The sequence below is a fragment of the Haliotis cracherodii genome, unplaced genomic scaffold (assembly GCF_022045235.1).
Source record: "Haliotis cracherodii isolate W230 unplaced genomic scaffold, xgHalCrac1.p SCAF_2, whole genome shotgun sequence".
NCBI classification, from domain to species: Eukaryota; Metazoa; Mollusca; class Gastropoda; order Lepetellida; family Haliotidae; genus Haliotis; species Haliotis cracherodii.
Window position 1 is genome coordinate 1,076,473 of NW_027266275.1, and position 13,420 is coordinate 1,089,892.

General features: G+C 47.3%; 4 protein-coding genes across 6 annotated transcripts in view; 3 read left to right on the top strand and 1 right to left on the bottom strand.

Moving 5' to 3' along the window:
- The first annotated feature begins 3,848 nt into the window (after positions 1–3,848).
- LOC139469168 (adhesive plaque matrix protein-like) lies at positions 3,849–5,150 on the top strand. Its single transcript, XM_071251303.1, has one exon. The coding sequence runs from the start codon at positions 3,849–3,851 to the stop codon at positions 5,148–5,150; it is 1,302 nt and encodes a 433-aa protein (XP_071107404.1).
- Positions 5,151–6,156: 1,006 nt separating this feature from the next.
- LOC139469169 (uncharacterized) lies at positions 6,157–6,840 on the top strand. Its single transcript, XM_071251304.1, has one exon. The coding sequence runs from the start codon at positions 6,157–6,159 to the stop codon at positions 6,838–6,840; it is 684 nt and encodes a 227-aa protein (XP_071107405.1).
- A 99-nt stretch (positions 6,841–6,939) lies between these two features.
- Positions 6,940–13,420, top strand: part of LOC139468604 (uncharacterized) — a 52,419-nt gene continuing 45,938 nt past the window's right edge. Inside the window, exon 1 of one of the 3 annotated variants that reach the window (XM_071250724.1) lies at positions 6,940–7,483. Coding sequence is in view for 1 of the 3 variants with exons in the window: in XM_071250723.1 (XP_071106824.1) it covers positions 12,875–12,917 (43 nt within the window). In the remaining 2 variants the exon portion in view is untranslated. Of the gene's footprint in view, positions 7,484–12,849; positions 12,918–13,420 lie in introns of those variants that run through there. The other 2 variants (XM_071250725.1, XM_071250723.1) reach the window with 2 other exon arrangements.
- LOC139469174 (proline-rich protein 36-like) lies at positions 9,875–12,269 on the bottom strand. Its single transcript, XM_071251310.1, has 4 exons — positions 12,190–12,269; positions 11,131–12,054; positions 10,595–10,801; positions 9,875–10,364 (listed from the first exon to the last, which is right to left on the bottom strand). The coding sequence occupies exons 1-4, from the start codon at positions 12,267–12,269 to the stop codon at positions 9,875–9,877; spliced, it is 1,701 nt and encodes a 566-aa protein (XP_071107411.1).

Sequence of the window (13,420 nt, forward strand, 5' to 3'; positions counted from 1 at the left end):
ACTACTACTACTACCTTTACTACTACTACTACTACTACTACTACTACCTTTCCTACTACTACTACTACTACTACTATTACTACTACTACTACTACTACTATTACTACTACTGCTCCTACTTCCCTCCACCTCCACCTCCATGTCTAATAGTGTCTACCAGATGTCTGACAGTTATCTACCAGATGTCTGACAGTTATCTACCAGATGTCTAATAGTGTCTACCAGATGTCTGACAGTTATCTACCAGATGTCTGACAGTTATCTACCAAATGTCTGATAGTGTCTACCAGATGTCTGACAGTTATCTATCAGATGTCTGACAGTTATCTACCAGATGTCTGATAGTGTCTACCAGATGTCTGACAGTTATCTACCAGATGTCTAACAGTTATCTACCAGATGTCTGACAGTTATCTACCAGATGTCTGACAGTTATCTACCAGATGTCTGATAGTGTCTACCAGATGTCTGACAGTTATCTATCAGATGTCTGACAGTTATCTACCAGATGTCTAACAGTGATCTACCAGATATCTAATAGTGATCTACCAGATGTCTAATAGTGATCTACCAGATGTCTAATAGTGATCTACCAGGTGTCTAATAGTGATCTACCAGATGTCTAACAGTGATCTACCAGATGTCTAATAGTGATCTACCAGATGTCTAATAGTGATCTACCAGATGTCTAACAGTGATCTACCAGATGTCTAATAGTGATCTACCAACTGTCTAACAGTGATCTACCAGATGTCTAACAGTGATCTACCAGATGTCTAACAGTGATCTACCAACTGTCTAACAGTGATCTACCAGATGTCTTATAGTGATCTACCAGATGTCTAACAGTGATCTACCAGATGTCTAACAGTGATCTACCAACTGTCTAACAGTGATCTACCAGATGTCTAATAGTGATCTACCAGATGTCTTATAGTGATCTACCAGATGCCTAACAGTGATCTACCAGATATCTACCAAGTGTCTACTAGGTGTCTGCTAGATATCTACCAGGTGTCTACAAGGTGTCTGCTAGATAATTACCAGGTGCCTATTAGTTGTCAACTATCCAGATATCTACCAGATGTCAACAAGGTATCTGCCAGATGGCTACCAGCTGTCTGCCAAATGTATACCAGATATCTACCAGGTGTCTACCAGATGGCTGCCAGATATCTACCAAGTGTCTACTAGTTGTCTACCAGATATCTACCAGGTGTCTACTAGGTGTCTGCCAGATATCTACTAGGTGTCTGCCAAATGTCTACCAGATATCTACCAGGTGTCAACTAGGTGTCTGCTAGATATCTACTAGGTGTCTGCCAAATGTCTACCATATATCTACCAGGTGTCAACTAGGTGTCTGCCAGATATCTACCAGATGTCTACTAGGTGTCTGCCAGATATCTACCAGATGTCAACTAGGTGTCTGCCAGATATCTACCAGATGTCAACTAGGTGTCTGCTAGATATCTACTAGGTGTCTGCCAAATGTCTACCAGATATCTACCAGATGTCAACTAGGTGTCTGCCAGATATCTACCAGATGTCAACTAGGTGTCTACCAGATATCTACCAGGTGTCAACTAGGTGTCTGCCAGATATCTACCAGATGTCTACTAGGTGTCTGCCAGATATCTACCAGATGTCAACTGGGTGTCTGCCAGATATCTACCGGGTGTCTACTAGTTGTCAACAAGCTTTTTTTACTAGGTGTCTGCCAGATATCTACCAGGCGTCTACTAGGTGTCTGCCAGATATCTACCAGATGTCAACAAGGTATCTGCCAGATGGCTACCAAGTGTCAACTAGGTGTCTTCCAGATATCTACCAGATGTCAACAAGGTATCTGCCAGATGGCTACCAGCTGTCTGCCAAATGTATACCAGATATCTACCAGGTGTCTACCAGATGGCTGCCAGATATCTACCAAGTGTCTACTAGGTGTCTGCTAGATATCTACCAGATGTCTACTAGGTGTCTGCCAGATATCTACCACGTGTTACAGTGACATGAATCCTTCAGATAACAGGCCAAAGCTGAAAAAGGGGAGTAACTCGTCGAACTTTGTTCCTTCTGTCTGCTATTTTATAAACAGTTTGTACAGAGTGATTATTTTTTCTTTAACAGGTCATCTTGGAATGTTGTATTTGTATCGATTACCTACTACTACTACTACTACTACTACTACTACTACTACTACTACTACTACTACTACTACTACTACTACTAGTTGCGTGGTGACTATGCTTGTCGTAAAAGGCGATTAAGTGATCAGGTGGTCAGTCTCGCTGACTTTACTTTGTAGGTGAATGTAATCGTCTCCCAATTGCCCAGATCGATGCTCATTATATCAATCACCGGATTGTCTGGTCCAGACTGGATTATTTACACACCGCCGTTATATAGCTGGAATATTGCTGAGTGTGGAGTTAGCCACTGTCTGTAACAATGTGGTACATATGATGTGACAGTGGCTGTAGACGGTGGTCAGCACAACAAGGTTCAAGTCATCGCTGTCAACAAGCCGCTTTCAATCAAATAATGAATACACGTTATAGATTGCCTCGCCGGACAATGAGGAATATGTATGTATCTATATCTAAGTCTCATTTGTCCAAATTAGAATGACTATCGATGTGTATATTGAGTCCTGCTGATCACCGCGCAACATTTAATCAACAATAGATATATGCTGCTACATAATTGTCTTGTAGTTGTAACAATACACGTGTATATATCATGTCACTATAACAATACACGTTATATATAATTTCACTATAACAATACACGTGTATATATAATGTCGCTATAACAATACACGTGTATTTATCATTTCGCTATAACAATACTCGTGTATTTATCATGTCACTATAACAATACACGTGTATATATCATGTCACTATAACAATACACGTGTATATATCATTTCACTATAACAATACACGTGTATATATAATGTCGCTATAACAATACACGTGTATATATAATGTCGCTATAACAATACACGTGTATATATCATGTCACTATAACAATACACGTGTATTTATCATTTCGCTATAACAATACACGTGTATATATCATGTCACTATATGGTTGTAGCTGTGAGTTAAAAGTACATGTGTGTGTGACTGAAGTGTCTGGTTGTACCTGTGTTAACAGTACATGTGTGTGTGACTGGAGTCTCTGGTTGTAGCTGTGAGTTGACAGTACATGTGTGTGTGTGTGTGACTGGAGTTCTGGTTGTAGCTGTGAGTTAACAGAACATGTGTGTGTGTGACTGGAGTCTCTGGTTGTAGCTGTGAGTTAACAGTACATGTGTGTGTGACTGGAGTCTCTGGTTGTAGCTGTGAGTTAACAGTACATGTGTGTGTGACTGGAGTCTCTGGTTGTAGCTGTGAGTTAACAGTACATGTATGTGTGACTGGAGTCTCTGGTTGTAGCTGTGAGTTAACAGTGCATGTGTGTGTGACTGGAGTCTCTGGTTGTAGCTGTGAGTTAACAGTACATGTGCGTGTGACTGGAGTCTCTGGTTGTACCTGAGGTAACAGTACATGTGTGTGTGTGTGTGACCGGAGTCTCTGGTTGTAGCTGTGAGTTAACAGTACATGTGTGTGTGACTGGAGTCTCTGCTTGTAGCTGTGAGTTAACAGTACATGTTTGTGTGACTGGAGTCTCTGGTTGTAGCTGTGAGTTAACAGTACATGTATGTGTGACTGGAGTCTCTGGTTGTAGCAGTGAGTTAACAGTACATATGTGTGTGAAGAGTCGGATGTAAACCCTGATGACCTGGAAGGTCGGATTGACCCGTCCAGACGTCCATGGAAGGCAGGTAGAGTTGAACAGGCATGACTCATCCCGCCCAGTCCTACATTCCCCCAGTCCTACATTCCCCCAGTCCTACATTCCCCCAGTCCTACATTCCCCCAGTCCTACATTCCCCCAGTCCTACATTCCCCCAGTCCTACATTCCCCCAGTCCTACATTCCCCCAGTCCTACATTCCCCCAGTCCTACATTCCCCCAGTCCTACATCACCCAGTCCTACATTCCCCCAGTCCTACATTCCCCCAGTCCTACATTCCCCCAGTCCTACATTCCCCCAGTCCTACATTCCCCCAGTCCTACATTCCCCCAGTCCTACATTCCCCCAGTCCTACATCACCCAGTCCTACATTCCCCCAGTCCTACATTCCCCCAGTCCTACATTCCCCCAGTCCTACATCACCCAGTCCTACATTCCCCCAGTCCTACATTCCCCCAGTCCTACATCACCCAGTCCTACATTCCCCCAGTCCTACATCACCCAGTCCTACATTCCCCCAGTCCTACATCACCCAGTCCTACATTCCCCCAGTCCTACATTCCCCCAGTCCTACATTCCCCCAGTCCTACATCACCCAGTCCTACATTCCCCCAGTCCTACATTCCCCCAGTCCTACATTCCCCCAGTCCTACATTCCCCCAGTCCTACATTCCCCCAGTCCTACATTCCCCCAGTCCTACATTCCCCCAGTCCTACATTCCCCCAGTCCTACATTCCCCCAGTCCTACATTCCCCCAGTCCTACATCACCCAGTCCTACATTCCCCCAGTCCTACATTCCCCCAGTCCTACATTCCCCCAGTCCTACATTCCCCCAGTCCTACATTCCCCCAGTCCTACATTCCCCCAGTCCTACATTCCCCCAGTCCTACATCACCCAGTCCTACATTCCCCCAGTCCTACATTCCCCCAGTCCTACATTCCCCCAGTCCTACATCACCCAGTCCTACATTCCCCCAGTCCTACATTCCCCCAGTCCTACATCACCCAGTCCTACATTCCCCCAGTCCTACATCACCCAGTCCTACATTCCCCCAGTCCTACATCACCCAGTCCTACATTCCCCCAGTCCTACATTCCCCCAGTCCTACATTCCCCCAGTCCTACATCACCCAGTCCTACATTCCCCCAGTCCTACATTCCCCCAGTCCTACATTACCCAGTCCTACATTCCCCCAGTCCTACATTCCCCCAGTCCTACATTCCCCCAGTCCTACATTCCCCCAGTCCTACATTACCCAGTCCTACATTCCCCCAGTCCTACATTCCCCCAGTCCTACATTCCCCCAGTCCTACATTACACGTGTATATATCATGTCACTATAACAATACACGTGTATTTATCATTTCGCTATAACAATACTCGTGTATATATCATGTCACTATAACAATACACGTGTATATATCATGTCACTATAACAATACACGTGTATTTATCATTTCACTATAACAATACACGTGTATATATCATGTCACTATATGGTTGTAGCTGTGAGTTAAAAGTGCATGTGTGTGTGACTGAAGTGTCTGGTTGTACCTGAGTTAACAGTACATGTGTGTGTGACTGGAGTCTCTGGTTGTAGCTGTGAGTTAACAGTACATGTGTGTGTGTGACTGGAGTCTCTGGTTGTACCTCAGGTAACAGTACATGTGTGTGTGTGTGACTGGAGTCTCTGGTTGTAGCTGTGAGTTAACAGTACATGTGTGTGTGACTGGAGTCTCTGGTAGTAGCTGTGAGTTAACAGTACATGTGTGTGTGACTGGAGTGTCTGGTTGTAGCTGTGAGTTAACAGTACATGTGTGTGTGACTGGAGTCTCTGGTTGTACCTGAGGTAACAGTACATGTGTGTGTGTGTGTGTGACTGGAGTCTCTGGTTGTAGCTGTGAGTTAACAGTACATGTGTGTGTGACTGGAGTCTCTGGTTGTAGCTGTGAGTTAACAGTACATGTGCGTGTGACTGGAGTCTCTGGTTGTACCTGAGGTAACAGTACATGTGTGTGTGTGTGACCGGAGTCTCTGGTTGTAGCTGTGAGTTAACAGTACATGTGTGTGTGACTGGAGTCTCTGGTTGTAGCTGTGAGTTAACAGTACATGTGTGTGTGACTGGAGTCTCTGGTTGTAGCTGTGAGTTAACAGTGCATGTGTGTGTGACTGGAGTCTCTGGTTGTAGCTGTGAGTTAACAGTGCATGTATGTGTGACTGGAGTCTCTGGTTGTAGCAGTGAGTTAACAGTACATATGTGTGTGAAGAGTCGGATGTAAACCCTGATGACCTGGAAGGTCGGATTGACCCGTCCAGACGTCCATGGAAGGCAGGTAGAGTTGAACAGGCATGACTCATCCCGCCCAGTCCTACATTCCCCCAGTCCTACATTCCCCCAGTCCTACATTCCCCCAGTCCTACATTCCCCCAGTCCTACATTCCCCCAGTCCTACATCCCCCCAGTCCTACATTCCCCCAGTCCTACATTCCCCCAGTCCTACATTCCCCCAGTCCTACATTCCCCCAGTCCTACATTCCCCCAGTCCTACATTCCCCCAGTCCTACATTCCCCCAGTCCTACATTCCCCCAGTCCTACATTCCCCCAGTCCTACATCACCCAGTCCTACATTCCCCCAGTCCTACATTCCCCCAGTCCTACATTCCCCCAGTCCTACATCACCCAGTCCTACATTCCCCCAGTCCTACATTCCCCCAGTCCTACATTCCCCCAGTCCTACATTCCCCCAGTCCTACATTCCCCCAGTCCTACATCACCCAGTCCTACATTCCCCCAGTCCTACATTCCCCCAGTCCTACATCACCCAGTCCTACATTCCCCCAGTCCTACATTCCCCCAGTCCTACATTCCCCCAGTCCTACATCACCCAAACACGGCGGGCACGACCTGGCCCCAGCTACCCATCCTCTCCACACAGGGCCGTGTTCCAGCACCGTGTACTCATGCCGTGTCAACTGACATCGGGTTGAATAAACGAACAACTAGGCCCCGCAGTCCCCGCCCTTGGCTCTAATGAAATGAACCTTATCACATTATCGACTGCCTAGCCTTGTGGAATCCCACCGCCGTTGTGGAAGAAAAGTATTAATTATGCATGGCGTGCTGAGATGGTAAGACAGGACTTGGCTGGTAGGATGGGGAGGGAAGAGGGATGTTGCTGTGTATTTCCTCTGGAGTTTTACACTTGAAATACTAGACGGGAACGACCAGTGCGTGTCGGTTCTCTACTCTGACTGTCGATGTACGCTCGCTAAGCGTCTTGCTCGCGTAGTGACTACCATCCTTCACGTTTGTAACAGATCGATAAAATTGACATGCTTGTTCTGATTAAATTTCTGCTTCGGGAACTAAGTTGGACGAAGGAAGAAGAAAACCTGTTTTTACAGCTTGGGAGAGAGTAGCTGATCATTATCACGCTGCTGGTGGAGTCGGAATGTTGGAGTCAGAGACGCCGCCCTAGCGAACCCGACCGTCCCCCTTCCCCCTTCACCTGTAGGTGGTCAGCTGGACACTAGAGCGGTCGCGTGACCCGCCCGGTCTGGACGTGGCCCATGGAGCTAGCGAGGAGTGCACGTGCAGTTTGATGAACTGAGGGCAGTGTGTGGCTCGCTGATCGTCCCGCGCCAATGGGTTGAGGCGGACAAGAGGGCAAGGTTGTGAGTATAATCCTGTACATTTCTCTCACAACTAATAGCGGATAAACAAATGCACTGAAGGAACGGCAGTTCTCTTGGCAGGAAACAAACCCATCTCACACCAACTTTCGTGTTGTCCCACGCCTCCCCAACCATCCACCCCCTCCTCCCAGCCACCCCCACCCCCACCCACCTCCCTTGATGTACTGAAGCGTTAAGGAATACTGTCTGCAGTGTGATTTTCATGTATAACCAGACAAACTTGTATATACAATTACGCTCAATTAGATTTAACAGTAGTAGGTGCAGATCTAGATGCGCAGAGAAAGCCTGAATGATATGACTCAACCGTGGCTACTTGGCTGAATCGATGTGTTGTTACAGTTGCTTACGTACGCCATAGCTACTCTATTATCTCGCCATGCCAAATATGACTAACTCACCGTGTTGATACCAGTGGAAATACGTACGCCACAGTCACTCTTGTTATACACTAGCAGGTTACATTCACGTACACTACAACACTATCTACATAGTAGCAGGTTACATTCACGTGCACTACAACACTGTCTACATAGTAGCAGGTTACATTCAAGTACACTACAACACTATCTACATAGTAGCAGGTTACATTCACGTACACTACAACACTGTCTACATAGAAGCAGGTTACATTCACTTACACTACAACACTGTCTACATAGAAGCAGGTTACATTCACGTGCACTACAACACTGTCTACATAGTAGCAGGTTACATTCACTTACACTACAACACTGTCTACATAGAAGCAGGTTACATTCACGTGCACTACAACACTGTCTACATAGAAGCAGGTTACATTCACGTGCACTACAACACTGTCTACATAGTAGCAGGTTACATTCACGTACACTACAACACTGTCTACATAGTAGCAGGTTACATTCACGTGCACTACAACACTGTCTACATAGTAGCAGGTTACATTCACTTACACTACAACACTGTCTACATAGTAGCAGGTTACATTCACGTACACTACAACACTGTCTACATAGTAGCAGGTTACATTCACGTGCACTACAACACTGTCTACATAGTAGCAGGTTACATTCACGTACACTACAACACTGTCTACATAGAAGCAGGTTACATTCACTTACACTACAACACTGTCTACATAGTAGCAGGTTACATTCACTTACACTATAACACTGTCTACATAGTAGCAGGTTACATTCACGTACACTACAACACTGTCTACATAGTAGCAGGTTACATTCACTTACACTACAACACTGTCTACATAGTAGCAGGTTACATTCAAGTACACTACAACACTGTCTACATAGTAGCAGGTTACATTCACGTACACTACAACACTGTCTACATAGTAGCAGGTTACATTCACGTACACTACAACACTGTCTACATAGTAGCAGGTTACATTCACGTACACTACAACACTGTCTACATAGTAGCAGGTTACATTCACGTACACTACAACACTGTCTACATAGTAGCAGGTTACATTCACTTACACTACAACACTATCTACATAGTAGCAGGTTACATTCACGTAGACTACAACACTATCTACATAGTAGCAGGTTACATTCACTTACACTACAACACTATCTACATAGTAGCAGGTTACATTCACGTACACTACAACACTTACTCTGCCGGTCTATGTCTCTGTTTTTGTCATTGCTGGCGATAGTACGATAGTCCCCAGATCGATGACCAAGAATCATCGTTTGATCGTATCGGGAGGAAATGCGCTGATTGATTTCAGCGTGCCCCGTCGGTAATTAGAGAGAAAACATCACGGATAGTCCCACCAGGACGCGGCCTCTGTCTGATGCATGCTGGAGATCTCAGACAAGGCAAACAGTTATCTCAATTACACATAGAACGGGCAGTGATCTCAATGACACATACGACGTACAGTGATCTCAATGACACATAGGACGTACAGTGTTCTCAATGACACACAGGACGTACAGTAGTCTCAATGACACATGGTAATGACGTCAGTGATCTCAGTGACACACAGGACGTACAGTGGATAGTCCCGGATAGTCCCACCAGGACGCGGCCTCTGTCTGATGCATGCTGGAGATCTCAGACAAGGCAAACAGTTATCTCAATTACACATAGAACGGGCAGTGATCTCAATGACACATGGGAATGACGTAAGTGATCTCAATGAAACACAGGACGTACAGTGATATCAATGACACACAGGACGTACAGTGATCTCAATGGCACAGGATGTACAGTGATCCCAATGACATACAAGTCGTACAGTGACCTTAATGACACACAGGACGAACAGTGACCTCAATGACACACAGGACGTACAGTGATATCAGTGACATGAAGGGCGTACAGGAATATCTCAATGACACTTGATCTACAGTGATCTCAATGAAACAGGTCGTACAGTGACCTCAATGACACACAGGTCTCACGTGATGTGTTGGTGGGGACACCAGCTGTCTCATGTGCTGTGTTGGTGGGGACACCAGCTGACTCACGAGCTGTGCTGGTGGGGACACCAGCTGTCTCACGTGCTGTGATGGTGGGGACAGCAGCTGACTCACGTGATGTGTTGGTGGGGACACCAGCTGTCTCACGTGCTGTGATGGTGGGGACAGCAGCTGACTCACGTAATGTGTTGGTGGGCAGCTGCCTCACGTGCTGTGTTGGTGGGGACACCAGCTGACTCACGTGATGTGTTGGTGGGGACACCAGCTGTCTCACGTGATGTGTTGGTGGGGACACCAGCTGACTCACGAGCTGTGCTGGTGGGGACACCAGCTGTCTCACGTGCTGTGATGGTGGGGACAGCAGCTGACTCACGTGGTATGTTGGTGGGGACACCAGCTGTCTCACGTGATGTGTTGGTGGGCAGCTGTCTCACGTGCTGTGATGGTGGGGACAGCAGCTGACTCACGTGCTGTGTTGGTGGGGACACCAGCTGTCTCACGTGATGTGTTGGTGGGCAGCTGTCTCACGTGCTGTGATGGTGGGGACAGCAGCTGACTCACGTGATGTGTTGGTGGGGACACCAGCTGTCTCACGTGATGTGTTGGTGGGCAGCTGTCTCACGTCCTGTGTTGGTGGGGACACCAGCTGACTCACGTGATGTGTTGGTGGGCAGCTGTCTCACGTGCTGTGATGGTGGGGACAGCAGCTGACTCACGTGCTGTGTTGGTGGGGACACCAGCTGTCTCACGTGATGTGTTGGTGGGCAGCTGTCTCACGTGCTGTGATGGTGGGGACAGCAGCTGACTCACGTGATGTGTTGGTGGGGACACCAGCTGTCTCACGTGATGTGTTGGTGGGCAGCTGTCTCACGTCCTGTGTTGGTGGGGACACCAGCTGTCTCACGTGATGTGTTGGTGGGCAGCTGTCTCACGTGCTGTGATGGTGGGGACAGCAGCTGACTCACGTGATGTGTTGGTGGGGACACCAGCTGTCTCACGTGATGTGTTGGTGGGCAGCTGTCTCACGTCCTGTGTTGGTGGGGACACCAGCTGACTCACGTGATGTGTTGGTGGGGACACCAGCTGTCTCACGTCCTGTGTTGGTGGGGACACCAGCTGACTCACGTGATGTGTTGGTGGGGACACCAGCTGTCTCACGTGATGTGTTGGTGGGGACACCAGCTGTCTCACGTGATGTGTTGGTGGGCAGCTGTCTCACGTGCTGTGATGGTGGGGACAGCAGCTGACTCACGTGATGTGTTGGTGGGGACACCAGCTGTCTCACGTGATGTGTTGGTGGGCAGCTGTCTCACGTCCTGTGTTGGTGGGGACACCAGCTGACTCACGTGATGTGTTGGTGGGGACACCAGCTGTCTCACGTCCTGTGTTGGTGGGGACACCAGCTGACTCACGTGATGTGTTGGTGGGGACACCAGCTGTCTCACGTGATGTGTTGGTGGGGACACCAGCTGACTCACGTGATGTGTTGGTGGGGACACCAGCTGACTCACGTGATGTGTTGGTGGGGACAGCAGCTGACTCACGTGATATGTTTGGTGGGCAGCTGCCTCACGTGCTGTGTTGGTGGGGACACCAGCTGATTCACGTGATGTGTTGGTGGGGACACCAACTGACTCACGTGATGTGTTGGTGGGGACACCAGCTGTCTCACGAGCTGTGTTGGTGGGGACACCAGCTGTCTCACGTGATGTGTTGGTGGGGACAGCAGCTGACTCACGTGATATGTTGGTGGGCAGCTGCCTCACGTGCTGTGTTGGTGGGGACACCAGCTGTCTGACGTGATGTGTTGGTGGGGACACCAGCTGACTCACGTGATGTGTTGGTGGGGACACCAGCTGACTCACGTGATGTGTTGGTGGGGACACCAGCTGATTCACGTGATGTGTTGGTGGGGACACCAGCTGACTCACGTGATGTGTTGGTGGGGACACCAGCTGACTCACGTGATGTGTTGGTGGGGACACCAGCTGACTCACGTGATGTGTTGGTGGGGACACCAGCTGATTCACGTGATGTGTTGGTGGGGACACCAGCTGACTCACGTGATGTGTTGGTGGGGACACCAGCTGTCTCACGTGATGTGTTGGTGGGCAGCTGTCTCACGTCCTGTGTTGGTGGGGACAGCAGCTGACTCACATGCTGTGTTGGTGACGACACCAGCTGACTCACGTGCTGTGTTGGTGGGAAGACTCTGAACCAAAGCGATATGTTTTTTGTTAGAAAGACTACATCAGATCCTCGGGACACATAGCCTCGTGACACACAGCCTCGGGACACATAGCCTCGTGACACATAGCCTCGTGACACATAGCCTCATCAGTCCGACTGCACCAGCTATGTTCCCATAACGTTTTGAGTAATGACGGGGTATTCAGGACGATCTGAACCGTTCATATTTTTCGTTACACAATATACACAAACGGATGAAAAAAGGCAGCCAAAACACGACCAACGGCTTGGAAGAAAACTTACTCAGACCACTTGGTTGTGGTTGGAGCAGGCTTGGGGAGCCCCCTTTTATTAGGATAAATGAAGGTCATAAAAGAAACATGAGCGAAATATAAATGCGGCTTTATGTTTGTCAGTGCCATAAACTGTACTCTCGTCAAAGTATTTTCCATTAAGTTTATGCCATCGTAATCGATAGTCTATCTGCGGTCGGTACTTGGCTGAAGCTGTCATGGCAGATGCATGGTGAAGGCCAACAATTTGTACAGCGTCATGCGCTCACAAACAATAATCAATTTTTTCAATCAAGACATTGGACATACACACCATACATAACACTGTAACACATAACACACATACAAAACTCATGTTATTTTCTTAATTGTTACTAGAGCCAGCACAGCAGTTGGGCATACTCCGCTTGTACTGACAAAATGAACAGAGGTTAAAGGGCCTCCCATTCAATATGTCATCAGAATCAGGACCATCCCTGCAGCAGCAGCTTTCAGGTCATTATTCTGTCGTCATTCTGAGTCATCGCTGCTTCATCAGCTTCTGAGTTATCACTTTGAAACCTCTGATTTTAGGTCATCATTGTAGCACATCGCCACATCATTAGATTCCAGGTCATCACCACATCTTTAGATTCTAGGTCATCGCTACATCATTAATTTCTAGGTCATCACCACATCTTTAGATTAAAGGTCATCACCACATCTTCAGATTCTAGGTCATCACCACATCTTTAGATTAAAGGTCATCACCACATCTTTAGATTCTAGGTCATCACCACATTAGATTATAGGTCATCACCACATCATTAGATTCCAGGTCATCACCACATCATTAGATTCCAGGTCATCACTACATCATTAGATTCAAGGTCATCACCACATCATTAGATTCCGGGTCATCACCACATCTTTAGATTCTAGGTCATCGCCACATCATTAGATTCTAGGTCAATTCCACATCTTTAGATTAAAGGTCATCACCACATCTTTAGATTAAA